This window comes from Aphelocoma coerulescens, unplaced genomic scaffold (assembly GCF_041296385.1).
Source record: "Aphelocoma coerulescens isolate FSJ_1873_10779 unplaced genomic scaffold, UR_Acoe_1.0 HiC_scaffold_233, whole genome shotgun sequence".
In the NCBI taxonomy this organism is placed as follows: Eukaryota; Metazoa; Chordata; class Aves; order Passeriformes; family Corvidae; genus Aphelocoma; species Aphelocoma coerulescens.
This window is the reverse complement of record NW_027183579.1, coordinates 137,886-164,696: the sequence shown is the minus strand read 5'-3', so window position 1 is coordinate 164,696 and position 26,811 is coordinate 137,886. Positions and strand designations below refer to the sequence as shown.

General features: G+C 65.8%; 2 protein-coding genes and 2 long non-coding RNA genes across 4 annotated transcripts in view; 1 reads left to right on the top strand and 3 right to left on the bottom strand.

Annotated features, from left to right (window-relative positions):
• U2AF2 (U2 small nuclear RNA auxiliary factor 2) overlaps window positions 1-4,631 on the top strand; it is a 21,190-nt gene extending 16,559 nt beyond the window's left edge. Inside the window, 3 exon segments of the mRNA XM_068999121.1 lie at window positions 1,219-1,369; window positions 2,045-2,332; window positions 3,994-4,631. Of these exon segments, the coding sequence (XP_068855222.1) occupies window positions 1,219-1,369; window positions 2,045-2,332; window positions 3,994-4,153 (599 nt within the window). The 3' untranslated portion in view covers window positions 4,154-4,631.
• A 3,551-nt stretch (window positions 4,632-8,182) lies between these two features.
• On the bottom strand, window positions 8,183-10,762 carry LOC138101300 (uncharacterized). Its single transcript, XR_011147074.1, has 4 exons — window positions 10,721-10,762; window positions 10,483-10,573; window positions 8,704-8,811; window positions 8,183-8,212 (listed from the first exon to the last, which is right to left on the bottom strand). It is a non-coding gene; the product is annotated as an uncharacterized lncRNA (long non-coding RNA).
• Window positions 10,763-11,855: 1,093 nt separating this feature from the next.
• LOC138101291 (protein phosphatase 1 regulatory subunit 12C-like) lies at window positions 11,856-21,246 on the bottom strand. The gene is made up of 8 exons (XM_068999120.1): window positions 20,980-21,246; window positions 19,378-19,508; window positions 18,154-18,272; window positions 16,798-16,957; window positions 15,924-16,068; window positions 14,155-14,229; window positions 13,323-13,417; window positions 11,856-12,024 (listed from the first exon to the last, which is right to left on the bottom strand). Exons 1-8 carry the CDS (start codon window positions 21,244-21,246, stop codon window positions 11,856-11,858), a joined length of 1,161 nt encoding a protein of 386 aa, XP_068855221.1.
• A 189-nt stretch (window positions 21,247-21,435) lies between these two features.
• On the bottom strand, window positions 21,436-24,170 carry LOC138101283 (uncharacterized). The gene is made up of 3 exons (XR_011147072.1): window positions 24,081-24,170; window positions 23,122-23,162; window positions 21,436-21,527 (listed from the first exon to the last, which is right to left on the bottom strand). It is a non-coding gene; the product is annotated as an uncharacterized lncRNA (long non-coding RNA).
• Window positions 24,171-26,811: the final 2,641 nt, after the last annotated feature.

Here is a 26,811-nt window from a genome sequence, read left to right as displayed (position 1 = left end):
CTGCCCCCCCAGTGCCCACCCCACTGCCCCCACTGACCCCAATGCCCACCCCACTGACCCCACTGCCCCCTGTGCCCCCCAGAGCTGACCATGGAGCTGGCGCTGCTGCCGCCGCTGCCCCCACTGACCCCGCAGTGCCCACCCCACTGACCCCACTGACCCCAGTGCCCACCCCACTGACCCATGCCCCCCCGTGCCCCCCAGAGCTGACCACGGAGCTGGCGCTGCTGCCCCCAGTGCCCCACTGACCCCAATGCCCACCCCACTGCCCCCACTGACCCGTGCCCCCCTGTGCCCCCAGAGCTGACCACGGAGCTGGCGCTGCTGTCCCCACTGACCCCACTGACCCCAATGCCCACCCCACTGCCCCCACTGACCCCAATGCCCACCCCACTGACCCGTGCCCCCTGTGCCCCCAGAGCTGACCACTGAGCTGGCGCTGCTGCCCCCACTGACCCCACTGACCCCAATGCCCACCCCACTGTCCCCACTGACCCCAATGCCCACCCCACTGACCCCACTGCCCCCCGTGCCCCCAGAGCTGACCACTGAGCTGGCGCTGCTGCCCCCAGTGCCCACACTGCCCCCCCAGTGCCCACCCCACTGACCCCACTGACCCCAATGCCCACCCCACTGACCCCACTGACCCCAGTGCCCACCCCACTGACCCGTGCCCCCCTGTGCCCCCAGAGCTGACCACGGAGCTGGCGCTGCTGTCCCCACTGACCCCAATGCCCACCCCACTGACCCCAATGCCCACCCCACTGACCCCACTGACCCCAGTGCCCACCCCACTGACCCGTGCCCCCCCTGTGCCCCCAGAGCTGACCACTGAGCTGGCGCTGCTGCCCCCACTGACCCCACTGACCCCAATGCCCACCCCACTGTCCCCACTGACCCCAATGCCCACCCCACTGACCCATGCCCCCCCGTGCCCCCAGAGCTGACCACGGAGCTGGCGCTGCTGCCCCCAGTGCCCCACTGACCCCAATGCCCACCCCACTGACCCCACTGACCCCAATGCCCACCCCACTGTCCCCACTGACCCCAATGCCCACCCCACTGACCCCACTGCCCCCCGTGCCCCCAGAGCTGACCACGGAGCTGGTGCTGCTGTCCCCAGTGCCCCCACTGACCCCAATGCCCACCCCACTGTCCCCACTGACCCCAATGCCCACCCCACTGACCCCACTGACCCATGCCCCCCTGTGCCCCCAGAGCTGACCACGGAGCTGGCGCTGCTGCCCCCAGTGCCCCCGCTGACCCCAATGCCCACCCCACTGCTCCCACTGACCCCAATGCCCACCCCACTGACCCCACTGCCCCCTGTGCCCCCAGAGCTGACCACGGAGCTGGCGCTGCTGCCCCAGTGCCCACCCCACTGCCCCCACTGACCCCCCTGACCCATGCCCCCCTGTGCCCCCAGAGCTGACCACGGAGCTGGCGCTGCTGTCCCCAGTGCCCACACTGACCCCAATGCCCACCCCACTGCCCCCACTGACCCGTGCCCCCCTGTGCCCCCAGAGCTGACCACGGAGCTGGCGCTGCTGTCCCCACTGACCCCAATGCCCACCCCACTGACCCCAATGCCCACCCCACTGACCCATGCCCCCCCGTGCCCCCCAGAGCTGACCACGGAGCTGGCGCTGCTGCCCCCACTGACCCCACTGACCCCAATGCCCACCCCACTGACCCCACTGACCTGTGCCCCCCTGTGCCCCCAGAGCTGACCACGGAGCTGGCGCTGCTGCCCCCAGTGCCCCCACTGACCCCAGTGCCCACCCCACTGACCCCAATGCCCACCCCACTGACCCCAATGCCCACCCCACTGACCCGTGCCCCCCTGTGCCCCCAGAGCTGACCACTGAGCTGGCGCTGCTGCCCCCACTGCCCCCACTGACCCCAATGCCCACCGCACTGCCCCCACTGACCCCAATGCCCACCCCACTGTCCCCACTGACCCCAATGCCCACCCCACTGCCCCCACTGTCCCCACTGACCCCAATGCCCACCCCACTGACCCCACTGCCCCCTGTGCCCCCAGAGCTGACCACGGAGCTGGCGCTGCTGTCCCCACTGACCCCAATGCCCACCCCACTGACCCGTGCCCCCCCGTGCCCCCAGAGCTGACCACGGAGCTGGCGCTGCTGCCGCCGGCGCTGCGCTCGGACCCGGCCGTGGCTCACGCGCTGGCCCTCAGGGCCGCCTGGGCTCTGGGGCTCTACAGCCGCTTCTTCCGCCTGCACGGCTCGGCCCCGGCCATGGGCCCGCGCCTCATCGACCTCTTCGCCGAGCGCGAGCGGCGCCGGGCCCTGCGCGCCATCCTCAAGGCGTAGGTGGGGCCGGGGGCGCGTGGGGGGCGCGGGGCGGGGGGCGCAGGTGAGTCGGGGGCCGGGGGGGTTCCGCCCCACGGGGCCGGGCCGGGGCCAGGGACCCCCCCGGTTTATGGGGGGCGTTTGTGGGGGGGACCCCACGGATGGGCAGGGGAGCGCCGGGGTCCTTGTGTGGGGAGGGGACCCCGGTTCTGCCCCGTATGGGGTGGAGGGACCCCGGTGTGCCCTGTATGGGGTGGAGGGACCCTGGTGTGCCCCATATGGGGTGGAGGGACCCTGGTGTGCCCCATATGGGGTGGAGGGACCCTGGTGTGCCCCGTATGTGGGGTGGAGGGACCCCAGTGTGCCCCATATGGGGTGGAGGGACCCCGGTGTGCCCCATATGTGGGGTGGAGGGACCTTGGTGTGCCCCACATGTGGGGTGGAGGGACCCCAGTGTGCCCCATATAGGGGGTGGAGGGACCCCGGTGTGCCCCATATGGGGTGGAGGGACCCCGGTGTGCCCCATATGGGGTGGAGGGACCCTGGTGTGCCCCGTATGTGGGGTGGAGGGACCCCAGTGTGCCCCATATAGGGGGTGGAGGGACCCCGGTGTGCCCCATATGGGGTGGAGGGACCCCGGTGTGCCCCATATGAGCCCCGGTTCTGCCCCATATGTGGGGTGGAGGGACCCCGGTGTGCCCCACAATGTGGGGTGGAGGAACCCCAGTGTGCCCCATATGAACCCCGGTTCTGCCCCATATGTGGGGTGGAGGAACCCCCCGCGCTGCCCCACATGGGGCCCAGAGCAGGGCAGTCCCCCCCTTATTTGTGCCCCACACTGGGGCTGTGGAACCCCCGTTTCTGCCCCACATTGGGGCGGGGGTCCTGCTGAGCCCCCACTTAGGGGGTCACTTCAGCCCTATGGGGCCGTGTCCCCCCTTAACAGGGCTGTGACCCCCCCATACTTAGGGGGCTGTGCCCCACTGACTGCCCCGCCCGAGCCCTGTGGGGTCACCCCCCCCTTCTGTGGGGCTGAACCCCTGATGTGGGGCTGAGACCCCGTTTATGGGGCTGGCTCCCCAAATATGGGGCTGAACCCCCCGATGTGGGGCTGGCTCCCCGTTTATGGGGCTGGCTCCCCAAATATGGGGCTGAACCCCCCGATGTGGGGCTGGCTCCCCGTCTATGGGGCTGGGTCCCTCACTGTGGGGCTGAGCTCTCTGGTACAGGGCCTCACCCCTCTCTGTGGGGTCCCACCCCTTTCTATGGGGCTGAGCCCCCCATTATGGGGTCGCACCCCTTTCTATGGGGCTGAGCCCCCCATTATGGGGTCGCACCCCTTTCTATGGGGCTGAGCCCTCCATTATGGGGTCCCACCCCTTTCTATGGGGCTGAGCCCCCCATTATGGGGTCCCACCCCTTTCTATGGGGCTGAGCCCTCCGATACGGGGCTGAGCCTCTCACTGCGGGGCCACAACCCCTCCGTGGGGCTGAGCCCCACCCGATGTGGGGCCGCGTCCCTCCCCGTGGGGTCGAACCCCTTTCCGTGGGGCTGAGCCCCACCGCCGTGGGGCCGCTCCCCGTTCCGTGGGGCTGAGCCCCCTCCCCCTGTCCTTTGGGGGCCGCGGGTGCCCCCCGGGTGCCCCCGGCCCCCGCCCTGACCTCCTTCTCTCCCCAGCTACCGCCCGGCGCTGCCGACGGCCCAGCTGGGCCCACTTATGGGGCTGGAGCCCCCCGAGCGCCGCCGCTTCCTGGGGGGGCTGCCCCTCACCTTCACCGGGCCCGACCGCGGCGCCATCGACTGCCGGCAGAGCCTGGCGGCCCTGCCCCACATCTGACCCACACCGAGCCCCGGCCACCTCCTCCTCCCTGCTCCCCCGGGCCGGGGAGCGACTTGTGGGGCCCGGAGCCGCCCCACGCCCGCCCCACGGCGTTCTCTCGCCCCTCAGCAGCCACCGCGGGGGGAACTTGGGGTGGGGGAGCGACTTGTGGGGCCCGGAGCTGCCCCATAACCACCTCTTGCCCCTCAGCAGCCACCGCCGGGGGATTTGGGGTGGGGAGGGGGCGACTTGTGGGGCCCGGAGCCGCCCCACTGACCGAGCCGCCGCCGCCCTCCCCGCTGCCCCATAACTTCTCTTCCCCCCTCAGCAGCGATCAGGGGAGGGGATCGAGGGTGGGACTTGTGGGGCAGAGCTCGGACCTGTGTGTGGGGCAGGGCCTCTGCTTGGGGGGCAGAGGGTCCCGTCCTCCCCCCACCCCACCCCCCCGATTTTTAACCGTGCCTCAGTTTCTCTCTCTTCTTCCTGCTGCCGAGGTCTCGTCCCCCCCCCCCGGCGCCGCCGCCCCACGGAGAGACCCCCGCCCGCCCCACGGAGGAGAGACCCACGGAGGAGAGACCCCCAGCCCGCGGCCCCGCCCCACACGGAGCCTCAACGCCACGGAGAGGCCCCCCCGGGACCCGCACACGGAGCCCCCCCCCCCCCCATCCTTCCCCCCCCCCTTCCTTCTTGGAATTCCAGCCCCACATCAGACTCGGGGGGCCCCCCCTGCGCCCCACAACCGCCCCGGGGGGGGGGCTCGGGGACTCCGCCGCCGCCGCCGCCGCTCCTCCTCCTCCTCCCCTGGGTCTTTGCGCTGCTCAAATCCCCCTTTTTTTGGTTCGTATTTAATTTATTTCCACCTCCCCCCATCCCCCACCCGCTCCCCTCCCCCCCCCCTCCTCGAACCCCTTCCCCCGCCCGCCCCCTCCCCCCACGTCTCTTTGCAGGTAAAAGTCGCCCCTCCCCCCTTCCCCCCTCCCCCCCCCCCGCCCCCCACCCCCTTCTCTCTTTTTTAACCTTTTTTTGGACAGAATAAAGAAGGAAAAAAAAAACCCAAAAAACAACAAAAAAAAACCAGAAAAGGACAAAAAAAAAAAAAAAAGCGGGGCCAGAGTGGTGGGTGGGTGGGGGAGGGGCTGGGGTGGGGGTGGGGCAGGGGTGGGGGAGGGGAATTTGTACCCACAGAGCTCCATAAATATATTTATATAAAAAACTCACACCTCGTCTGTGCCCCTCCCCCACACTTCTCCTTTTTTTAATCATTTTCCTTTTTTTTTTTTTTCCTTTTTTTTTTCCCACAAAAATATTTGCACGGGGGGGGGAGGGGCAGGGTGGGGGGGAATGGGCGGGGCGCGGCGAGGCCCCGCCCCAGGCCCGCGCTCTGATTGGACGAACGGTGAGTGATTGGCATGCGGGGAGAGGTGGGGGCGGGGCCTGGTGCTCGCAGACCACGCCCCCCTTTTGGCCACGCCCCCTTTGGCCGCTTCCACGTCAGTGCAACGAAATTGGCCACGCCCCCTTTTGGCCACGCCCCCCACGGCATCGGCCCCGCCCGCTCCTTTTGGCCACGCCCTCAGCACGTTTGGCTCCGCCCCCATATGGGGGGAGGGGATTTGGGGGGATTTGGGGGGGTCCTGGGGGGGGTTCTGGGTCCCCCTGAGGGGTCCCGGGGGGGTCACTTGGAGAGTTTGCTGATGACCCTGATCAGCGCCGCGTTCTCATCCTTGAGCCTCTGGTTGTCGGCCCGGAGGTCCGAGAGAGCCTGGGAGGGTCCAGGTGGGTCAAAGGTTTCCCCCAAAACCGCCCCAAACCTCCGAAGACCCCTCCGGAATTTGGGGAGGCGTTGGGGGGGGTCTCAACCTTCCTCCCCAAGTTCACCTTCAGCTCCTCCTCCAGCTCAGCCGCCTTCAGCTCCAGCGCCCGGCGCTCCTGGGGGGCACAGAGGGGGGAGAACGTGAGGGGAGGGGTTTGGGGAAAAAAATGGCAAAATGAGAAGGGAAAAATGGCAGGAAATGGTGAGGGGGGAAAAGGGCGGGAAAGGGGAGGGGGGAAAAGGGCGGGAAACGTGAGGGGGGAAAAGGGAAGGAAAGGGGAGGGGAAAAGGGAGGGAAATGTGAGGGGGGACAAAAAGGGAGGGAATCGTGAGGGGAAAAAAGGGCGGGAAACGTGAGGGGAGAAAAGAGAAAAGTGAGGGGAGAAAAGGGAGGGAAAGGTGAGGGGGGAAAAGGATAAGAAATTTGAAGGGAAAAAGGGTGGGAAATGGGGAAAAGGGAAGGAAGCGTGAGGGAGTAAAAGGGAGGGAAATGTGAGGGGGGAAAAAGAGCGGGAATTGTGAGGGGAGAAAAGGGCGGGAAATGTGAGGGGGGACAAAAAGGGAGGGAAACGTGAGGGGGAAAAAGAGTGGGAAAGGTGAGGGGGGAAAAGGAAGGGAAATGTGAGGGGAAAAGGATAAGAAATTTGAAGGGAAAAAGGGTGAAAATGGGGAAAAGGGAAGGAAGCGTGAGGGAGTAAAAGGGTGGGAAACGGGAGGGGGAAAAAGCGGGAAAGGTGAGGGAAGAAAAGGGCGGGAAACGTGAGGGACGACAAAAAGGGAGGGAAACGTGAGGGGGAAGAAGAGTGGGAAAGGTGAGGGGGGAAAAGGAAGGGAAACGTGAGGGGGGAAAAGGATAAGAAATTTGAAGGGAAAAAGGGTGGGAAATGGGGAAAAGGGAGGGAAAGGTGAGGGGGAAGAAGAGCGGGAAGTGTGAGGGGAGGAAAGGGCGGGAAGCGTGAGGGGGGAAAAGGGAGGGAAAGGTGAGGGGGGAAAAGAGTGAGAAACATAAGGGTAGAAAAGGGTGAGAAACGTGAGGGGGAACAAAAAGAGTGGGAAAGGTGAGGAGAGAAAAGGGAGGGAAATGTGAGGGGAGAAAAGAGAAAGGTGAGGGGAGGAAAGGGCGGGAAGCGTGAGGGGTAAAAAGGGGGGGAAACGTGAGGGGAAAAGGGAAACGTGAGGGGGGAAAACGTCAGGAAGCGCGAGGAGGAAACGGCGCTGAGTGCGAAGGGTCTTGGTGGGGTTCTGGGGGTCCCGGGGTGTTTTCCTGGGGGTCACTCACGAATCTCTCCAGCTCCAGCCGGGCCGGACGCTCCGCGCTGCGCTCCTGCCGCTGGTGGGGGGGGCAAAAAGGGGGGTCCCGCGTGTTTGGGGGGGCACGCGTGACCCTCCGGCCAGTGACCACCGAGCCCTGAGTGACCCCTGACCTGAGTGACCCTCTCGAGCTCCAGCCGGCTCTGGGTCAGCGCCAGCTCCGCCTCCTGCAGCTGCTCCCGAATCCGCTCGTTTTCCACCCAAAGCTCCTGGAACAGCTGGGGGAGGGGGGCGCGCGGGGGGGAGGGGCTCCAGCTGTGCCCCGACCTGGGGGCGGACCCCCCCCCCAAAATCCGCCCCCACCCCCCCCCAAAAAAGGCCTCACCTGTTGGTAATCGAAGGGCGGGGCCGGGGGGGGGCCGGAGGCCGTTGGGGGGGGGGAGGGGCACGGCTGTGGGGGAGGGGGGAGGGGCGTTAGGGGGGGCTGCGACCCCCCCCCCAAATCACCCCCAGACCCTCCTGAGACCCCGCCAGAGCTCCCCAAATCATCCCAGCACCCCTCGGACCCCCCCAAATCCCCCCCAGCCCCCCCCCCCCAAAGCTCCCCAGGACCCCCCAAACCCCCCCCCAGCCCCCCAATACCTGGGTGGGGGAGGGGCGTCCTCGGGCCCGTCGCTCTCTGAGCCCTGGGTGGGGGAGGGGCACAGAGGTTGGGGGGGGTCCTGCGGGTGTTTTGGGGTCCCCCCCCTCCCCCACCCCTCCCCCCGACCCCCCCCCCTCACCTGGGACAGGCTCCGCCCCCCCGGGGGCTGCGGCGGCTCCGGCCCTGAGGGACCCAAAGCGGTTTTGGGGGGAGGGGTCGGGACCCCCCCCCCCAGGACCCCCCAAATTCAATTGGGGGGGGTCCTGATGGGGGGGGGAGGGGAGGATTTGGGGAGGGGGAGGGGAAATGGGGGAGGGGTCACCCACCTTTGGTCACCGGCGCGGGGGGGGGCGGGGAGCCGGGGAGGGTCCTGGGGTGGGGGAGGGGGCGGTGAGGAAAGGGGGAGACCCACAGGGACCCCCAAAAGCCCCTCAGGGACCCCCAAAAGCCCCTCAGGGACCCCCAAAACCCCTCCAGGACCCCCAAAAGCCCCTCAGGACCCCCAAAACCCCCCCAGGACCTCCAAAACCCCCCCAGGACCTTCCTGAGACCCCGAAACCTCCTCGAAACTGCTCCGGGACCCCCAAATTCCCCCGAGGGGCCCCGAGACCCTCCTAAAATCCCCCAAATTCCCCCCCAGGACCCCCTCAGGGACCCCCAAAACCCCCCAAGGGCCCCCCAGACCCTCCCAAACCCCCCCAAAATCCCCCAAATTCCCCCCAAAATCCCCCAAATTTCCCCCAGGACCCCCCCAGGACCCCCAAATTTTCCCAAGGGCCCCCCAGATCCTCCCAAACCCCCCCCAAAATCCCCCAAAACCCCCCCAGGACCCCCCCAGGACCCCTCCCCAAAAAGTCTCACGGCCGGGTCGCGCCTCCCCTCGTCCCTGATTGGCTGCTCCTGGCCACGCCCCTCGGCGGCTCGGCCAATCCCCTGCTCCGCTGCCCTCAGCTCCGTCAGGGTCACGCCCTGGGCGGGGCCGGGGTCACTCGGGGGTCAGGGGTCACCCAGGGGTCACACAGGGGTCAGGGGTCACTCGGGGTCACTCGGGGGTCAGGGGTCACTCAGGGGTCACCCAGGGGTCAGGGGTCACTCGGGGTCACTCGGGGGTCAGGGGTCACTCAGGGGTCACCCAGGGGTCAGGGGTCACTCAGGGGTCACTCGGGGTCACTCAGGGGTCACTCGGGGGTCAGGGGTCACCCAGGGGTCAGGGGTCACCCAGGGGTCACTTGGCGTCACTCGGGGTCACTCGGGGGTCAGGGGTCACCCAGGGGTCAGGGGTCACTCAGGGGTCACTCGGGTCACTTGGGGTCAGGGTCACTCAGGGGTCACTCAGGGTCACTCAGGGGTCACTCAGGGGTCAGGGTCACTCAGGGGTCACTCAGGGGTCACTCAGGATCACTCGGGTCACTTGGGGGTCACTCGGGGTCACTTGGGGTCACTCAGGGGTCACTCAGGGGTCACTCAGGGGTCACTTGGGGGTCACTCGGGGTCACTTGGGGTCACTCCGGGGTCACTCAGGGGTCACTCAGGGGTCACCCAGGGGTCACCCAGGGGTCACTCAGGGTCACTCGGGGTCACTCAGGGGATTTGGGACTTTCTGAAGGGCCATGGGAAGGTTTGGAGGGGATTGGGGTGAATTTGGGGATTTGGGGGGATTTTGGGGGAATTTTGGGAATTTGGGGGGATTTTGGGTGGGATTTGGGCGATTTGGGGGGATTTTGGGGGGATTTTGGGGGGATTTTGGGGGGATTTGGCAGCCTCTGGGTGGTTCAGGGGCGGTTTTTGGGTGTCTCAAGTTTTTGGGGCGATTTCGGAGCAGTTTCGGGGCGATTTCAGGGCAGTTTTGGGGCGGTTTTGGGGCGATTCCGGGCGGTTTTGGGGCGGTTTTGGGGGTGATTTTGGGGCAGTTTCAGGGGCGGTTTTGGGTCTATTTCAGGGCAGTTTCAGGGGTGATTTCAGGGCAGTTTTGGGGTGATTTTGGGGCACTTTCAGGGGCGGTTTTGGGGGTGATTTTGGGGCACTTTCAGGGTGGTTTCAGGGGCGATTTTCGGGCAGTTTCAGGGGCGGATTTCGGGGCGGATTTCGGGGCGATTCCAGGCGGTTTTGGGGCGGTTTTGGGGCGATTCCGGGGGTGATTTTGGGGCACTTTAAGGGGCAGTTTCGGGGCGGTTTTGGGGTGATTTTGGGGCGATTCCGGGCGGTTTTGGGGCAGTTTCAGGGGCGGTTTCGGGGCAGTTTCGGGGCGATTCCGGGCGGTTTCGGGGCACTTTCAGGGGCGGTTTCGGGGCGGTTTTGGGGTGATTTTGGGGCACTTTCAGGGGCGGTTTCGGGGCGGTTTTGGGGCGATTTTGGGGCACTTTCAGGGGCGGTTTCGGGGCGGTTTTGGGGTGATTTTGGGGCACTATCAGGGGTGGTTTTGGGGCGGTTTTGGGGTGATTTCGGGGCAGTTTCAGGGGCGGTTTTGGGGCGATTCCGGGCAGTTTTGGGGCACTTTCAGGGGCGGTTTCGGGGCAGTTTTGGGGCGATTTTGGGGCACTTTCAGGGCCGGTTTTGGGGCGATTCCGGGCGGTTTTGGGGCACTTTCAGGGGCGGTTTTGGGGCGGTTTCGGGGCGATTCCGGGCGGTTTCGGGGCGCACCTGCGTGGCTCTCCGCGCCTGCCGCATCAGGCGGCTCCGGGCCTTGCGCTGCGACTCCGACTCCTCGTCCCGGGCCGGGGGCTGGAACGGCCTGGGGGGGGTGGGGGGATTTGGGGGGGTTTGGGGGGATTTGGGGGGATTTGGGGGATTTTGGGGGGATTTGGGGGCTCCCCAGGGGGGGTCCCAGGGGGGTCTGGGGGGATTCGGGACCCCCTGGGGGGTGGGGGAGGGGTCTCACCTGCGCACCCGCGGCTCGGGGGGGTCCTGGGGGGCTCCGGGCTGGGCGGGGGGGAGGGGGGCTGGGGGGGGGAGGGGCGGCAGTGTCAGACCCTCCCCCTTTTAGCCCCTCCCCTTTGACCCCTCCCCTTTTCACCCCTCCCCTTTTAGCCCCTCCCCCTTTTTGCCCCTCCCCCTTCTGGCCCCTCCCCCTTCAGCCCCTCCCCTCCCCCCACCCCCGACTCACCTCGGGGGGGCGCTGGGGGGGGGGAGGGGCGGCCGGGAGGGTCCGAAACCTGCATGGGGGAGGGGAAAAGGGGCGGTGATGGAGGGAGGGGGGAGGGGGAGGGGGCGCGGCTCGTTGGGGGGAGGGGCGGGGCTCAGGCGGAGGGGGGCGGGGCCTCACCGCGGGCGGGGCCTGCAGGCGCGGGGAGGAGGCGGAGCGGCGCACGGGGGGCGGGGCCTGGGCGGGGGGCGGGGCCTGGGCGGGGCCGGGCCACGCCCCCAGGGAGCCGGACCTGCAGAGACCCCCGGGGGGGGGGGGGCTGGGGGGGCGGGTGGGGGCGGGGCCGGGCCGAGGCCCCGCCCCTTTTTCCCCGCCAGGGAGGGAGGGGGAGGGGCCTTACCCGCGCCGGGGGGGAGGGGCCGTTGGGGGGCGGAGCCTCGGGGGGGTCTGGGGGGGGGAGGGGAGGGCAGTGAGAGACCCCTCCCCCATCGAGACCCCTCCCCCATCGAGACCCCTCCCCCATCCACAGACCCCTCCCGAAATCCCCCCTGGAGCCCCCCAAAATCCCCCTTTTCCCCCCAACCCCCCTTTTCCCCCAAATCCCCCTTTTTACCCCAAAATCCTTGTTTTCCCCCAAACCCCCTTTTCCCCAAAATCCCCCCTTTTTTCCCCCAAAATCCCCCTTTTCCCAAAATCCCCCTTTTTCCCAAAATCCCATTTTTTCTCCCCCCAAATCCCCATTTTTTCCCCCAAACCCCTTTTCCCAAAATCCCCCTTTTTCCCCAAAATCCCCGTTTTCCCCCCAAATTCCTGTTTTTCCCCCAAACCCCCCTTTTTCCCCAAATTCCCCCCTTTTCCCAAATTCCCCCTTTCCCCCCACAAACCCCCCTTTTTGCCCAAAACCCCGGTTTTTGGCCCCAAAGCGGCGCCCTCACCCCGCGGGGGGGGGGTCCCCGTCGCTCTCCTCCCCCCCCTCGTCGCTGCTGGGCTCCCCTCCCCCCCCCGGGGGGCTCAGGGGGGGCGGCCGCGGCCCCTCCCCCACCCGGTCCCGGGCCTGCAGCCGGAGCTTCTCCCGGGAGCTGCGGCGGCACACGGAGCTTCTGGGGAGAAAAACCGGGATTTTGGGCAAAAATGGAGCTTCTGGGGTGAAAAAGGGCGATTTTGGGCAAAAACAGGGAACTGGGGGGATAAACGGAGCTTCTGGGGTGAAAAACCGGGATTTTGGGCAAAAATGGAGCTTCTGGGGTGAAAAAGGGCGATTTTGGGCAAAAACGGGGAACTGGGGGGATAAACGGAGCTTCTGGGGTGAAAAAGGGCGATTTTGGGAAAAAACGGGGAATTGGGGGGATAACGGAGCTTCTGGGGAGAAAAAGGGCGATTTTGGGCAAAAATGGAGCTTCTGGGGCGAAAAAGGGCGATTTTGGGAAAAAACGGGGAACTGGGGGGGATAACGGAGCTTCTGGGGAGAAAAACCGTGATTTTGGGCAAAAACAGGGAATTGGGGGGATAAACGGAGCTTCTGGGGAGAAAAACCGGATTTTGGGCAAAAACGGGGAACTGGGGGGGATAACGGAGCTTCTGGGGAGAAAAACTGGGATTTTGGGCAAAAACGGGGATTTGGGGGGAAAAATGGGGATTTGGGGGAAAACCGGGGATTTCTGGGGTTCCCGAGACGGTTTTTAGGGATTTTTTGGGGTTCCTGGAGGCGTTTTTGGGGTGGTTTTGGGGTTTTTGGGGCTCCCGAGGGGGTTTTTGGGTTTTTTTGGGCTTCCCGGAGGCGTTTTTGGGGTTCCCAGGGGGATTTTGGGGCAGTTTTGGGGTTTTTTGGGGAGGTTTTTTGGGGTTTTTGGGGTTCCCGTGGGGGTTTGGGGCAGTTTTGGGGTTTTTTGGGGAGGTTTTTGGGGTTCCCGTGGGGGTTCTGGGGTGGTTTTTGGGGTTCCCAGGGGGGATTTTAGGGTGGTTTTCGGGGTTTTTGGGGTTCCCGGGGGGTTTTGGTGCAGTTTCGGGGGTTTTTGGGGTTCCCGGGGGAATTTTGGGGCGGTTTTGGGGGTTTTTGGGGTTCCCGGGGCCGCTTTTGGTGCAGTTTCGGGGTTTTTGGGGTTCCCGGAGGTGTTTTTGGGGTTCCCGGGGCCATTTTTGGTGCAGTTTCGGGGTTTTTGGGGTTCCCGGAGGTGTTTTTGGGGTTCCCGGGGCCATTTTTGGGGCAGTTTTCAGGGTTTTTGGGGTTCCCGGGGGGGTTTTTGGGGTCCCGGGGGGGGGTTTGGGGTGGTTTTTGGGGTTCCGGGGGGGGTTTTGGTGCAGTTTTGGGGGTTTTTTGGGGTTCCTGGAGGTGTTTTTGGGGTTCCCGGGGCCGGTTTTGGGGCGGTTTTCGGGGTTTTTTGGGGTTCCTGGGTCTCACCGTCGGTGCTTGCCCCCCCCCGGGGCTGGGGGGGCTCCGTCGGGGTCCGGCGCCGGGGGGGGGGGAGGGGCCCCCGGGTCCTTCTGGCTGCGGAGCTGGGGGGGGGAGGGGCGGTCAGGACCCCCCCAGAGCCGGTTCGGGGACCCCCAAAATGGGGGGAGGGGGCTCCGGGGGGGATTTGGGGGTCCCGGGGGGGGATTTGGGGAGATTTTGGGGGTCCCGGGGGGGTTTTTGGGGTCCCACAGCAGATTTTGGGGGTCCCGGGGGGGTTTTTGGGGTCCCACAGCAGATTTTGGGGGTCCCCAGGGGGTTTTTTTGGGGTCCCAGAGCAGATTTGGGGGGTCCCGGGGGGGGTTTTTTGGGGTCCCAGAGCAGATTTGGGGGGTCCCGAGGGGGTTTTTTTGGGGTCCCAGAGCAGATTTTGGGGGTCCCGGGGGGGTTTTTGGGGTCCCAGAGCAGATTTTGGGGGGTCCCGGGGGGGTTTTTGGGGTCCCAGAGCAGATTTTGGGGGTCCCGGGGGGGGTTTTTGGGGTCCCAGAGCAGATTTGGGGGGTCCCGAGGGGGTTTTTTTGGGGTCCCAGAGCAGATTTTGGGGGTCCCGGGGGGGTTTTTTGGGGTCCCAGAGCAGATTTGGGGGGTCCCGGGGGGGTTTTTGGGGTCCCAGAGCAGATTTTGGGGGTCCCGGGGGGGTTTTTGGGGTCCCACAGCAGATTTTGGGGGTCCCCAGGGGGTTTTTTGGGGTCCCAGAGCAGATTTGGGGGGTCCCGGGGGGGTTTTTTGGGGTCCCAGAGCAGATTTTGGGGGTCCCCGGGGGGGTTTTTGGGGGTCTCACGTGGTGCTGGCGCCGCTGCAGCTCCTCCAGCAGGGGCAGGGTCTCCTCGTCCGCCAGGTCACAGGGGCGCTGCCCCTGGGGGGGGACACGGAGGGGACCCCATAAACCCCAATGACCCCATAGACACCCCCTGACCCCATAACTGACCCATAACTGACCCCATAGACACCCCTGACCCCATAGACACCCCATGACCCCATAACTGACCCCATAGACACCCCTGACCCCATAAACCCCTGCAACCCCGTAACTGACCCCATAGACACCCCTGACCCCATAACTGACCCATAACTGACCCCATAGACACCCCTGACCCCATAGACACCCCCTGACCCCATAACTGACCCCACAGACACCCCCTGACCCCATAACTGACCCATAACTGACCCATAAGTAACCCTCACCACGTTATTTTGGGGGCTCATGTCACACAGGTGCTCCACCAGCACCCTGCAGGGAGCCCTGACCCCATAACTGACCCATAACTGACCCATAACTGACCCCATAACTGACCCATAACTGACCCCATAACTGACCCCATAACTGACCCATAACTGACCCATAACTGACCCATAACTGACCCCATAACTGACCCATAACTGACCCCATAACTGACCCCATAACTGACCCATAACTGACCCATAACTGACCCATAACTGACCCCATAACTGACCCACAACTGACCCCATAACTGACCCATAACTAACCCATAACTGACCCCATAACTGACCCACAACTGACCCCATAACTGACCCATAACTAACCCATAACTGACCCCATAACTGACCCATAACTGACCCCATAACTGACCCATAACTAACCCATAACTGACCCCATAATTGACCCATAACTGACCCATAACTGACCCATAACTGACCCATAACTGACCCCATAACTGACCCATAACTGACCCATAACTGACCCATAACTGACCCATAACTGACCCATAACTGACCCATAAGTGCCCCATAACTGACCCATAACTGACCCATAACTGACCCCATAACTGACCCATAACTGACCCATAACTGACCCATAACTAACCCATAACTGACCCATAACTGACTCATAAGTAACCCTCACCATGTTATTTTGGGGGCTCATGTCACACAGGTGCTCGGCCAGCACCCTGCAGGGACCCCTGACCCCATAACTGACCCATAACTGACCCATAACTGACCCATAACTGACCCCATAACTGACCCATAAGTGCCCCATAACTGACCCATAACTGACCCATAACTGACCCCATAACTGACCCATAACTGACCCATAACTGACCCATAACTAACCCATAACTGACCCCATAACTGACCCATAAGTGCCCCATAACTCACCACGTTGTTTTGGGGGCTCATGTCACACAGGTGCTCCGCCAGCACCCTGCAGGGAGCCCTGACCCCATAACTGACCCATAACTGACCCCATAACTGACCCATAACTGACCCATAACTGACCCATAAGTGCCCCCATAACTCACCACATTGTTTTGGGGGCTCATGTCACACAGGTGCTCCGCCAGCACCCTGCAGGGAGCCCTGACCCCATAACTGACCCATAACTGACCCCATAACTGACCCATAACTGACCCATAACTGACCCATAACTGACCCGTAACTGACCCATAACTGACCCCATAACTGACCCCATAACTGACCCATAACTGACCCATAAGTGCCCCATAACTGACCCATAACTAACCCATAACTGACCCCATAACTGACCCATAACTGACCCATAACTGACCCATAAGTGCCCCCATAACTCACCACGTTGTTTTGGGGGCTCATGTCACACAGGTGCTCGGCCAGCACCCTGCAGGCCTCCTCCACCCCCCAGTGCGCGGCCGCGTGCAGCGGGGTCCAGCCGTCCTTGTCCCGCACGTCGGGGTCGTAGCCCGCGGCCAGCAGCAGCCTGGGGCCAGCCCGGACACCCCCAAACCCGTCAGGTGACCCCAAAACGCCCCGGAGACCCTGAACCCGCCAGGTGACCCCAAAATGCCCAGGGAGACCCCGAACCAGTCAGGGTGACCCCAAAACACCCAGAGAGACCCCAAACCCGTCAGGGTCACCCCAAAATGCCCAGGGAGACCCCAAACCCATCACGTGACCCCAAAACACCCAGGGAGACCCCGAACCTGTCAGGGAGACCCCAAAATGCCCGGGGAGACCCCGACCCCATTGGCTCGGTTAAAACCCCACTGGGGGCAGTTCAAGCCCGAGACCCCAATGTCCACCCCAGACCCCTGTGACCCCCCAGACCCCAATGCCCACCCCAGCCCCCAATGTCCACCCCAGACCCCAATGTCCACCCCAACCCCAATGCCCACCCAGACCCCAATGCCCCCCCAGCCCCCAATGTCCACCCCAGACCCCAATGCCCCCCCAGCCCCCAATGCCCACCCAGACCCCAATGCCCCCCCAGCCCCCAATGTCCACCCCAGACCCCAATGCCCCCCCAGCCCCCAATGTCCACCCCAGCCCCCCGTGCCCCCCCAGCCCCCAATGTCCACCCCAGCCCCCCGTGCCCCCCCAGCCCCCAATGTCCACCCCAGACCCCAATGCCCCCCCAGCCCCCAATGCCCCCCCCAGCCCCCCGTGCCCCCCGATGGCCCCGAACGGCCCCGCAGTTGCCCCGTGTGACCTCATGACCTCGATGTAGCCCTTGGCGGCCGCCACGTGCAGGGCGCTGGCCCCGGTGGCCGGGTGCGGGCAGTCGCGGAGCTGGCCCGAGTCCAGCCAGAGGCGCGTGTCCCGCAGCATCCGCTCCTCCTCGGCGCGCTTGGCCGCCGCCACGTCCACCCCTGGGCATGGCACGGACTGTCCGGCCGGGCACTGACCGCTCTGGGTGGGCACTGACCCCCCCGGGCATGGCACGGACTGTCCGGCCGGGCACTGACCGCCCTGGGTGGGCACTGACCCCCCTGGGCACTGACCCCCCCTGGGCATGGCACAAACTGTCTGGCCGGGCACTGACCACCCCGAGATGGGCACTGACCCCCCCGGGCATGGGCACGGACTGTCCGGCCGGGCACTGACTGCCCCTAGATGGGCACTGACCCCCCTGGGCACTGACCCCCCCTGGGCATGGCACAAACTGTCTGGCCGGGCACTGACCACCCCTAGATGGGCACTGACCCCCCCGGGCATGGGCACGGACTGTCCGGCCGGGCACTGACTGCCCCTAGATGGGCACTGACTGCCCCTGGGCATTGACCCCCCCTGGGCACTGACCACCCCTGGATGGGCACTGACCACCCCTGGGCACTGACCCCCCCTGGGCAGGGCACGGACCGTCCAGCCGGGCACTGACCACCCCCGAATGGGCCCTGACCACCCTGGATGGGCCCTGACCCCCCCTGGCCGTGCCCTGGCCATGCCCGGCCACCCCTGGCCCCTCCTCCAGCCACTCTCTCTCCCCCGCAGGCCCCGCCCACGCCCGCAAGCCCCGCCCCTTGTCAGAAGCCCCGCCCACCCCCAGGGGCCCGCCCACCTTCCCCAGGCCACACCCACCAACCGCTTAGGCCACGCCCACCCCAAACACCGCCCACCAAGTACCCGCCCCCGCCCACCTCACAAACCACGCCCACTCTCACACAGGCCCCGCCCACCCGCCCAAAGCCCCACCCACCAACCGCCCAGGCCACGCCCACCCCCACAGCCCCGCCCACTCCCACGGAAGCCCCGCCCACAAAGCCTCGGGCCCCGCCCCATTTCCACCCGGGCCCCGCCCACTCCCTCCTCAGACCCCGCCCACCCTCCCACAAAAAGCCCCGCCCACCCCCGCAGGCCCCGCCCACTTTCCCAGACCCCGCCCATCCTCCACGGGCCCCGCCCACACCCCACATGCCCCGCCCACCCCCTGCAGGCCCCGCCCACCCCGGGAGGTCCCGCCCACCACCCTGCAGGCCCCGCCCACCCCCGCAGGCCCCGCCCACCCCCTGCAGGCCCCGCCCACCCCCCGGGAGGCCCCGCCCACCCCCCGGGAGGCCCCGCCCACCCCTGCGCTCCAGCTCCGCCCTCAGCAGCTCCTCCAGGGCCTCGTCCTCGGCCACCTCCAGCGGCAGCTCCAGGTCGCTCGTGACGGCGGCGGCGTCGGCGCCGTGCTCCAGCAGGTACCTGCGAGGGCCCCGGTTAGTGCCGGGCCTGCCTAGGCCGGGCCGGGCCTGCCTGGGCTGGGCTGGGCCTGGCTCGGCCTGGCTGGGCTTGGCCGGGCCTGGCTGGGCTCAGCTGGGCTCGGCTGGGCCTGGCTAGGCCTGGCTCAGCTCAGCTCGGTTAGGCCTGGCTCGACCCGGCTTGGTCCAGCTAGGCTCAGCTCGGCTAGGCCCGGCTCAGCTAGGCCCGGCTCAGCTCAGCTCAGCTAGGCCCGGCTCAGCTCGGCTAGGCCCGGCTCAGCTAGGCCCGGCTCAGCTCAGCTCAGCTAGGCCCGGCTCGGCTCAGCCCAGCCGGGGCTCTGGGGGTGGGCTCGGGGCACTTTGGGCCGCTTTGAGCTGGGTCGGGGATGTCCCTGGTGGGGCCGGGCTGCTCCGGGAGGTTTTGGGGTGTTTCGGGCAATTTTGGGGTGTTTCAGGCAATTTTGGGGTGTTTCGGGCGATTTTGGGGTGTTTCAGACAATTTTAGGGTGTTTCGGGCAATTTTTGGGTGTTTCAGGCAATTTTGGGGTGTTTCGGGTGATTTTGGGGTGTTTCGGGCAATTTTGGGGTGTTTCAGGCAATTTTGGGGTGTTTCGGGCGATTTTGGGGTGTTCCAGGAGGTTTTTTGGTGTTTCAGGATGTTTTTGGGTGTTTTGGGCGATTTTGGGGTGTTCCAGGAGGTTTTTGGGTGTTTTGGGAGGTTTTCGGGGCGGATTTGGCCGTTTTGGTGTCCCAGGGCCGGTTTTGGGGTATCTCAGGGGTGTTTCTGGGGGGTATTTTTGGGGTGTTTTTCAGGTGTTTCCGGGTGTTTTTTGGGGTGTTTTAGGCTGTTTCTGGGGTGTTTTTGGGGTGCTTCTGGGGTATCTAAGGGGTGTTTTTGGGGAGTTTTTGGGGTGATTTTGGGGTGGTTTTTGAGGTGTTCCTGGGGAGGTCCTGGGGAGTTTCTGGAGTGGTTTTTGGGGTGTTTTTTGGGGTGTTTTTGGGGTATCTAAGGGGTGTTTTTGGGGTGTTTTTTGGGCTGTTCCTGGGCTGTTTCTGGGCTGTTCCTGGGGTATTTTTGGGCTGTTTCGGGGCTGTTTCGGGGCTCTCACTGGGCGATGTGGCGGCAGCCGCAGGCGGCGGCCACGTGCAGGGGGGTCCAGCCCTCGTTGTCGGCCTGGTTGACGTCGGCGCCGCTCTCCACCAGGAACTGCACCACCTCCATGTTCTCATCGATGCAGGCCTGGCCGCGCCGGGGACGCCGGTGGGGACCCCCGGGGACCCCCAGGGGACACCCAGTGACCACTGGGACCCCTCCCCCCTCCCCAAAGGGACCCCCAGGGGACGCCCAGTGACCTCTGCGACCCCTCCCCCCCCCCCAAAGGGACCCCCAGGCCCCGTCCCCCCCCCTGAGACCCCCTCAGGGCCCTATTGAGACCCCCAAGCTCCGCCCACTCCGCCTCAAGCCCCGCCCCCGGCCACGCCCCCGCTGCCAGAGCTGTCACTCACACAGAAGCTCCACCCACCCCCGCCCTCCTCGCAGGCCACGCCCCCCTTCAGGCCCCGCCTCCATTTCAAAGCCCTCGTGGCGCTCCATTGGCCCCGCCCCCTTCCCCACCAGGCCCCGCCCCCGCGGTGCAGCCCCCTAAATATCATCCCTCAGGCCCCGCCCCCTTCCCACAGCCCCATTATCATCCTGCTGGCCACGCCCCCTTTTCTCACCACGCCCTGCCACCCCCTGATTATCTTAGCGCAGACCACGCCCCCTTTCCCCACGCCCCGCCCCTTTTCCTGCAGGCCCCTAATTATCTTCCCGCTGGCCCCGCCCCCTTTCCCCTCAGGCCCCGCCCCTTCCCCAGGCCACGCCCCTTTCTCCTCAGACCCCGCCCCTTTCTCCTCAAGCCCCGCCCCTTTCTCCTCACGCCCCGCCCCCTTTCCCTCAGGCCCCGCCCCTTTCCCCTTGGGCCCCGCCCACCTGGTGCAGCGCGCTGGTGCTGTCGGCACTGGCCCCGCCCCCTCCCCAAGCCCCGCCCCTTTCTCCTCAGGCCCCGCCCCTTCCCCTCAGGCCCCGCCCACCTGGTGCAGCGCGCTGATGCCGTCGGCGTTGGCCCCGCCCCTTTCCCCACTAAGCCCCGCCCCTTCCCCTCAGGCCCCACCCCTTTCCCCAAGTCCCGCCCCCTTTCCCCCAAGCCCCGCCCACCTGGTGCAGCGCGCTGATGCCGTCGGCGTTGGCCCCGCCCCCTTTCACCTCAGGCCCCGCCCCTTCCCCTCAGGCCCCGCCCCTTTCCCCCAGGCCCCGCCCACCTGGTGCAGCGCGCTGATGCCGTCGGCGTTGGCCCCGCCCCCTCTCCACAAGCCCCGCCCCTTTTTCCCAAGCCCCGCCCCTTTCCCACAGGCCCCACCCACCTGGTGCAGCGCGCTGATGACGTCGGCGTTGGGCCCGCCCCCTCTCCACAAGCCCCGCCCCTTTCCCCTCAGGCCCCGCCCCTTTCCCCCAGGCCCCGCCCACCTGGTGCAGCGCGCTGATGCCGTCGGCGTTGGCCCCGCCCCCTCTCATCAAGCCCCGCCCCTTCCCCTCAGGCCCCGCCCCTTTCCCCCAGGCCCCGCCCACCTGGTGCAGCGCGCTGATGCCGTCGGCGTTGGCCCCGCCCCTTTCCCCTCAGGCCCCGCCCCTTTCCCCTCAGGCCCCGCCCCTTCCCCCAGGCCCCGCCCACCTGGTGCAGCGCGCTGATGCCGTCGGCGTTGGCCCCGCCCAGCAGCGCGCGCCCCCCGCCCTCGGGCGCCATCACCATGGCGCGCGCCTCGGCCAGCTCTGCGCCTGCGCACACGGCGCGGAACTCGGCCGCCCGCTCGAAGCGCACCCGCGGCGGCCCCGGCCGGGCCTCCTGAGGGGCCGGAGCCGCCGCCGCCGCCTCCTCCCAGCGCCGCAGCTGCTCCCGCCGCCGCTCCCGGGCCGCCGCCGCCGCCGCCGCCGCCGCCATGGCGGGGCCGCCGCTCCGGGGCCGCTCCGGGGCCGCTCCGGGGCCGCCGCCGCCGCCGCCGCCGCCGCAAGGGGGGGGGGGGGGGGCGGGGCCGGAAGCGCGGGGGCGTGGTCGCCATGGTAACGGCGGGGACGCGGCGCGGGGCACGACGGGAAAGGCGGACGTGACGCGCGGTTTGAGTGCCGGTGACGCAATTTATTGGCGTGACGCGCGGCCCGTGACGTCAGAGGGGGCGGGGTCACTTCCAGCGCCCGCCCACGCGGCCCTTGGCCACCTTCTTGCTGTGGGGGAGGGGCGCGGTGGGACCCCCCCGCACCCCCCCCCCGGAGTGCCGAGAGAGCTCTCGGGACCCCCCCAGAAACACCCAAAAAACACCCAGGGACCCCCAAAACCACCCAAAAACCACCCAGGGACCCCCCAAAAATCACCCAAAAACCACCCAGGGACCCCCCAAAAACACCCAAAAACCACCCAGGGACCCCCAAAAAACACCTAAAAAGCACCCAGGGACCCCCCCAAAAACACCCAAAAACACCCAGGGAGCCCCAAAAACACCCAGGGACCCCCCAGAAACACCCAAAAACACCCAGGGACCCCCCAAAAACACCTAAAAAGCACCCAGGGACCCCCCGGAAACACCCAAAAACACCCAGGGACCCCCAAAAACACCCAGGGACCCCCCAGAAACAACCGAAAAACACCCAGGAACCCCCCAAAAACACCCAGGGACCCCCAAAACCATCCAGGGACCCCCCAAAAACACCTAAAAAGCACCCAGGGACCCCCCAAAAATCACCCAAAACCACCCAGGGACCCCCCAAAACCACCCAGGGAGCCCCCAAAACACCCAAAAACCTCTTAGGACCCCCCCCAAAATCACCCAAAAACCACCCAAGACCACCCAAAAAGCACCCAGGGAGCCCCAAAGAACACCCAGAGAGCCCCAAAAACCCCCCAAAAACCCCTTAGGACCCCCCAGGACCCCCCAAAACCACACAGGGACCCCCCAAAACCACCCCAAAAAGCACCCAGGGAACCCCAAAACCCCCCAAAAACCCCCAGGGAGCCCCAAAAAACCCCCCAGGACCCCCCCCAAAACACCCCCAAAACACCCAGGGAGACCCAAAACCACCCAAAAACCCCCCAGGACCCCCCAAAATCACCCAAAAACCCCCCAGGACCCCCCAAAACCACCCAGGGAACCCCAAAAACCCCCAAAAACCCCTTACGGCCCCCCCAAAAACAACCAAAAAACCCCCAGAGAGCCCCAAAAAACCCCCCAGGACACCCCCAAAACCACCCAAAAAACACCCAGGGACCCCCCAAAATCACCCAAAAAGCACCCAGGACCCCCCAAAATCACCCAGGACCCCCCAGAAACACCCAGGGAGCCCCAAAAACCCCCCAAAACCCCTTAGGACCCCCCAAAAACACCCAAAAAACACCCAGGGAGCCCCCAGGACCCCCCAAAACCTCCCAGGGACCCCCCAAAACCACCCCAAAAACCACCCAGGGAGACCCAAAAACACCCCAAAAAACCCCCAGGACCCCCCAAAATCACCCAGGGACCCCCCCAAAACCACCCAAAAATCCCCCAGGACCCCCCAAAATCACCCAAAAAGCACCCAGGGAGCCCCAAAAAACCCCAAAAACCCCTTAGGACCCCCCCAAAAACCCCCAAAAACCACCCAGAGAGCCCCAAAAACCACCCAGGGACCCCCAAAAACACCCCAAAAACCCCCCAGGACCCCCCAAAAAGCACCCAGGACCCCCCAGAAACACCCAGGGAGCCCCAAAAATCACCCAAAACTCCCCCAGGACCCCCCCAAAAGCCCCCAGGGCCCCCCAGGCCCCCCCGAGCCCCCCCAAATTTACAATTTCTGGGCGTGGCTGATGCGGTTGTACAGGACGTTGATCTGGGGGGGGAGGGGCTGCGGTGAGGCCCGGGGGGACCCCAAAATTTGTGACGCCCCCTCCCCCCACCCCCGCACCCCAAAATCCTCCCGGACACCCCCGAAATGGGTCTGGGGGCTTTGGGGGGGGGGGGGGCAGAGACCCCCAAAATGGGGCCCGGGGGGGTTTGGGGGTCCCGGAGCCCCCCGAATTTGGGGTCTGGGGGATTTGGGGGGTCCCTGAATTTGGGTCTGGGGGATTTGGGGGTCCTGGAGCCCCCCAATTTGGGGTCTGGGGGCTGTGGGGGTCCCAGGCCCCCCCAGATTTGGGTCTGGGGGCTCTGGGGCTCTGGGGGTCCCTGAATTTGGGTCTGGGGGCTGTGGGGATCCCAGGGCTCCCCAAATTTGGGGTCTTGGGGTTTCAGGGGTCCCAGAGCTCCCCGAATTTGGGTCTGGGGGCTCTGGGGGTCCCAGGGCTCCCTGAATTTGGGTCTGGGGGTTTCAGGGCTCCCCGGATTTGGGTCTGGGGGCTGTGGGGATCCCAGGGCCCCCTGAATTTGGGTCTGGGGGCTTTGGGGGTCCCAGAGCCCCCTGAATTTGGGTCTGGGGGTTTCAGGGGTCCTGGAGCTCCCCGAATTTGGGGTCTGGGGGCTGTGGGGGTCCCAGGGCTCCCCGAATTTGGGTCTGGGGGCTCTGGGGGTCTGGCCTCCCCCAGATTTGGGTCTGGGGGCTTTGGGGGTCCCAGAGCCCCCTGAATTTGGGTCTGGGGGTTTCAGGGGTCCTGGAGCTCCCCGAATTTGGGGTCTGGGGGCTCTGGGGGTCCCAGAGCTCCCCGAATTTGCGTCTGGGGGCTTTGGGGGGTGTCCAAGGCCCCCCCGATTTGGGTCTGGGGGCTGTGGGGGTCCCCGGATTTGGGTCTGGGGGCGCTGGGGGTGCCCCCACCTCGTAGCGCTGGCGCCGCAGTTTCTCCATGAGGTCGAACTTGTCGGACTCGAGCTGCTGGATCCAGGAGTGCAGCTCCTGCGCCTTGGCCCTGCACGGGGGGATTTGGGGGGATTGGGGGGGATTCGGGGGGTCCCGGGGGGGATTCGGGGGGTCCCGGGGGGGATTCGGGGGCCTTGAGGTGGATTTGAGGGGAATTTGGGGGGTCCCAGGGGGGAATTACGGGGCCACAGGGGGGATCTGGGGGGACTTTGGGAGTCACACGGGGGATTTGGGGGGAATTCGGGGGGAATTCGGGGCGATTTGGGGGTCCCAGGGGGGATTTGGGGGTCCCAGGGGTAATTTAGGGGGAATCTGGGAGTCCCAGGGGGGATTCGGGGGCCACAGGGGGGGTTTAGGGAGGATTTGGGGGTCACACGGAGGAGTTGGGGGGAATTCCGGGGGTCCCAGGGGGGATTTGGGGGAACTTTGGGGAGATTCGGGGGTCCCAGGGGGGATTTGGGGGGAATTCAGGGAATTTGGGGGTCCCAGGGGGGATTTGCGGGGTCCCAGGGGGGATTCGGGGGGTCCCAGGGGGGATTTGAGGGGAATTTGGGGGGATTTGGGGGGAATTAGGGGGCCACAGGGGGGATCTGGGGGGACTCTGGGGAGAATTTGGGGGTCCCAGGGGGGATTCAGGAGTCCCAGGTGGGATTTGGGGGGATTTGGGGAGAATTAGGGGGTCCCAGGGGGGATCTGGGGGGTCCCGGGGGGGATTTGGGGGCCTTGAGGTGGATTTGAGGGGAATTTGGGGGGTCCCAGGGGGGAATTACGGGGCCACAGGGGGGATCTGGGGGGACTTTGGGAGTCACACGGGGGATTTGGGGGGAATTCGGGGGGAATTCGGGGGGATTTGGGGGTCCCAGGGGTAATTTAGGGGGAATCTGGGAGTCCCAGGGGGGATTCGGGGGCCACAGGGGGGGTTTAGGGAGGATTTGGGGGTCACACGGGGGAGTTGGGGGGAATTCTGGGGGTCCCAGGGGGGATTTGGGGGAACTTTGGGGAGATTCGGGGGTCCCAGGGGGGATTTGAGGGGAATTTGGGGGGATTTGGGGGGAATTAGGGGGCCACAGGGGGGATCTGGGGGGACTTTGGGGAGAATTTGGGGGTCCCAGGGGGGATTCAGGAGTCCCAGGGGGGATTCGGGGGCCTTGAGGTGGATTTGAGGGGAATTTGGGGGGTCCCAGGGGGGAATTACGGGGCCACAGGGGGGATCTGGGGGGACTTTGGGAGTCACACGGGGGATTTGGGGGGAATTCGGGGGGAATTCGGGGGGATTTGGGGGTCCCAGGGGTAATTTAGGGGGAATCTGGGAGTCCCAGGGGGGATTCGGGGGCCACAGGGGGGGTTTAGGGAGGATTTGGGGGTCACACGGGGGAGTTGGGGGGAATTCTGGGGGTCCCAGGGGGGATTTGGGGGAACTTTGGGGAGATTCGGGGGTCCCAGGGGGGATTTGAGGGGAATTTGGGGGGATTTGGGGGGAATTAGGGGGCCACAGGGGGGATCTGGGGGGACTTTGGGGAGAATTTGGGGGTCCCAGGGGGGATTCAGGAGTCCCAGGGGGGATTCGGGGGCCTTGAGGTGGATTTGAGGGGAATTTGGGGGGTCCCAGGGGGGAATTACGGGGCCACAGGGGGGATCTGGGGGGACTTTGGGAGTCACACGGGGGATTTGGGGGGAATTCGGGGGGAATTCGGGGGGATTTGGGGGTCCCAGGGGGGATTCGGGGGTCCCAGGGGTAATTTAGGGGGAATCTGGGAGTCCCAGGGGGGATTCGGGGGCCACAGGGGGGGTTTAGGGAGGATTTGGGGGTCACACGGGGGAGTTGGGGAGAATTTGGGGGGAATTCGGGGCTCCCAGGGGGGATTTCGGGGGAATTCCGGGGGTCCCAGGGGGGATTTGGGGGGAATTCAGGGAATTTGGGGGTCCCAGGGGGGATTTGCGGGGTCCCAGGGGGGATTCGGGGGTCTCGGGGGGGATTTGAGGGGAATTTGGGGGGATTTGGGGGGAATTAGGGGGCCACAGGGGGGATCTGGGGGATTTGGGGGGTCCCGGGGGGAATTTGGGGGTCCCAGGGGGGATTTGGGGAGAATTTGGGGAGAATTCGGGGGTCCCAGGGGGGATCTGGGGGGACTTTGGGAGTCACACGGGGGATTTGGGGAGAATTTGGGGGGAATTTGGGGGCATTTGGGGGTCCCAGGGGGAATTCGGGGGGTCCCGGGAGGGATTTGGGGGTCCCAGGGGGGATCTGGGGAGAATTCAGGGGGATTCAGGAGGTCCCAGGGGGGATTTGGGGGAAATTTGGGGGTCCCAGGGGGAATTTGGGGGTCACACAGGGGAGTTGGGGAGAATCTGGGGGGAATTCAGGGGTCCCAGGGGGGATTTGGGAGGAATTTGGGGAGATTTGGGGGTCCCAGGGGGATTTGGGGGGGAATTCAGGGGGGATTCGGGGGTCCCAGGGGGGATTTGGGGGTCCCAGAGGGGATTTGGGGAGATTCCAGGTGGATTTTGGGGTCCCAGGGTGGATTTGGGGTGGTTTAGGGGCGGATTTGGGGTGGATTTGGTGGATTTGGGGTCCCAGGGTGGATCTGGGTCCCAGGGTGGTTTAGTGGTGGATTTGGGGTGGTTTAGGGGTGGATTTTGGGGTCCCATGGTGGTTTAGGGTCCCAGAGTGGATTTGGGTGGTTTAGGG

What these genes read in the sequence shown, in the direction of transcription:
- LOC138101291 (XM_068999120.1), bottom strand. Translation starts at nt 21,246, where the DNA reads ATGGCGGCGGCGGCGGCGGCGGCGGCGGCCCGGGAGCGGCGGCGGGAG. An exon ending in GGCTGCCGCCACATCGCCCA is followed by an intron (nt 18,273 to 19,377) that starts GTGAGAGCCCCG and finishes GGGCCCTCGCAG; the next exon opens with GTACCTGCTGGAGCACGGCG. An exon ending in TGCAGCGGCGCCAGCACCAC is followed by an intron (nt 13,418 to 14,154) that starts GTGAGACCCCCA and finishes TCCCCCCCCCAG; the next exon opens with CTCCGCAGCCAGAAGGACCC.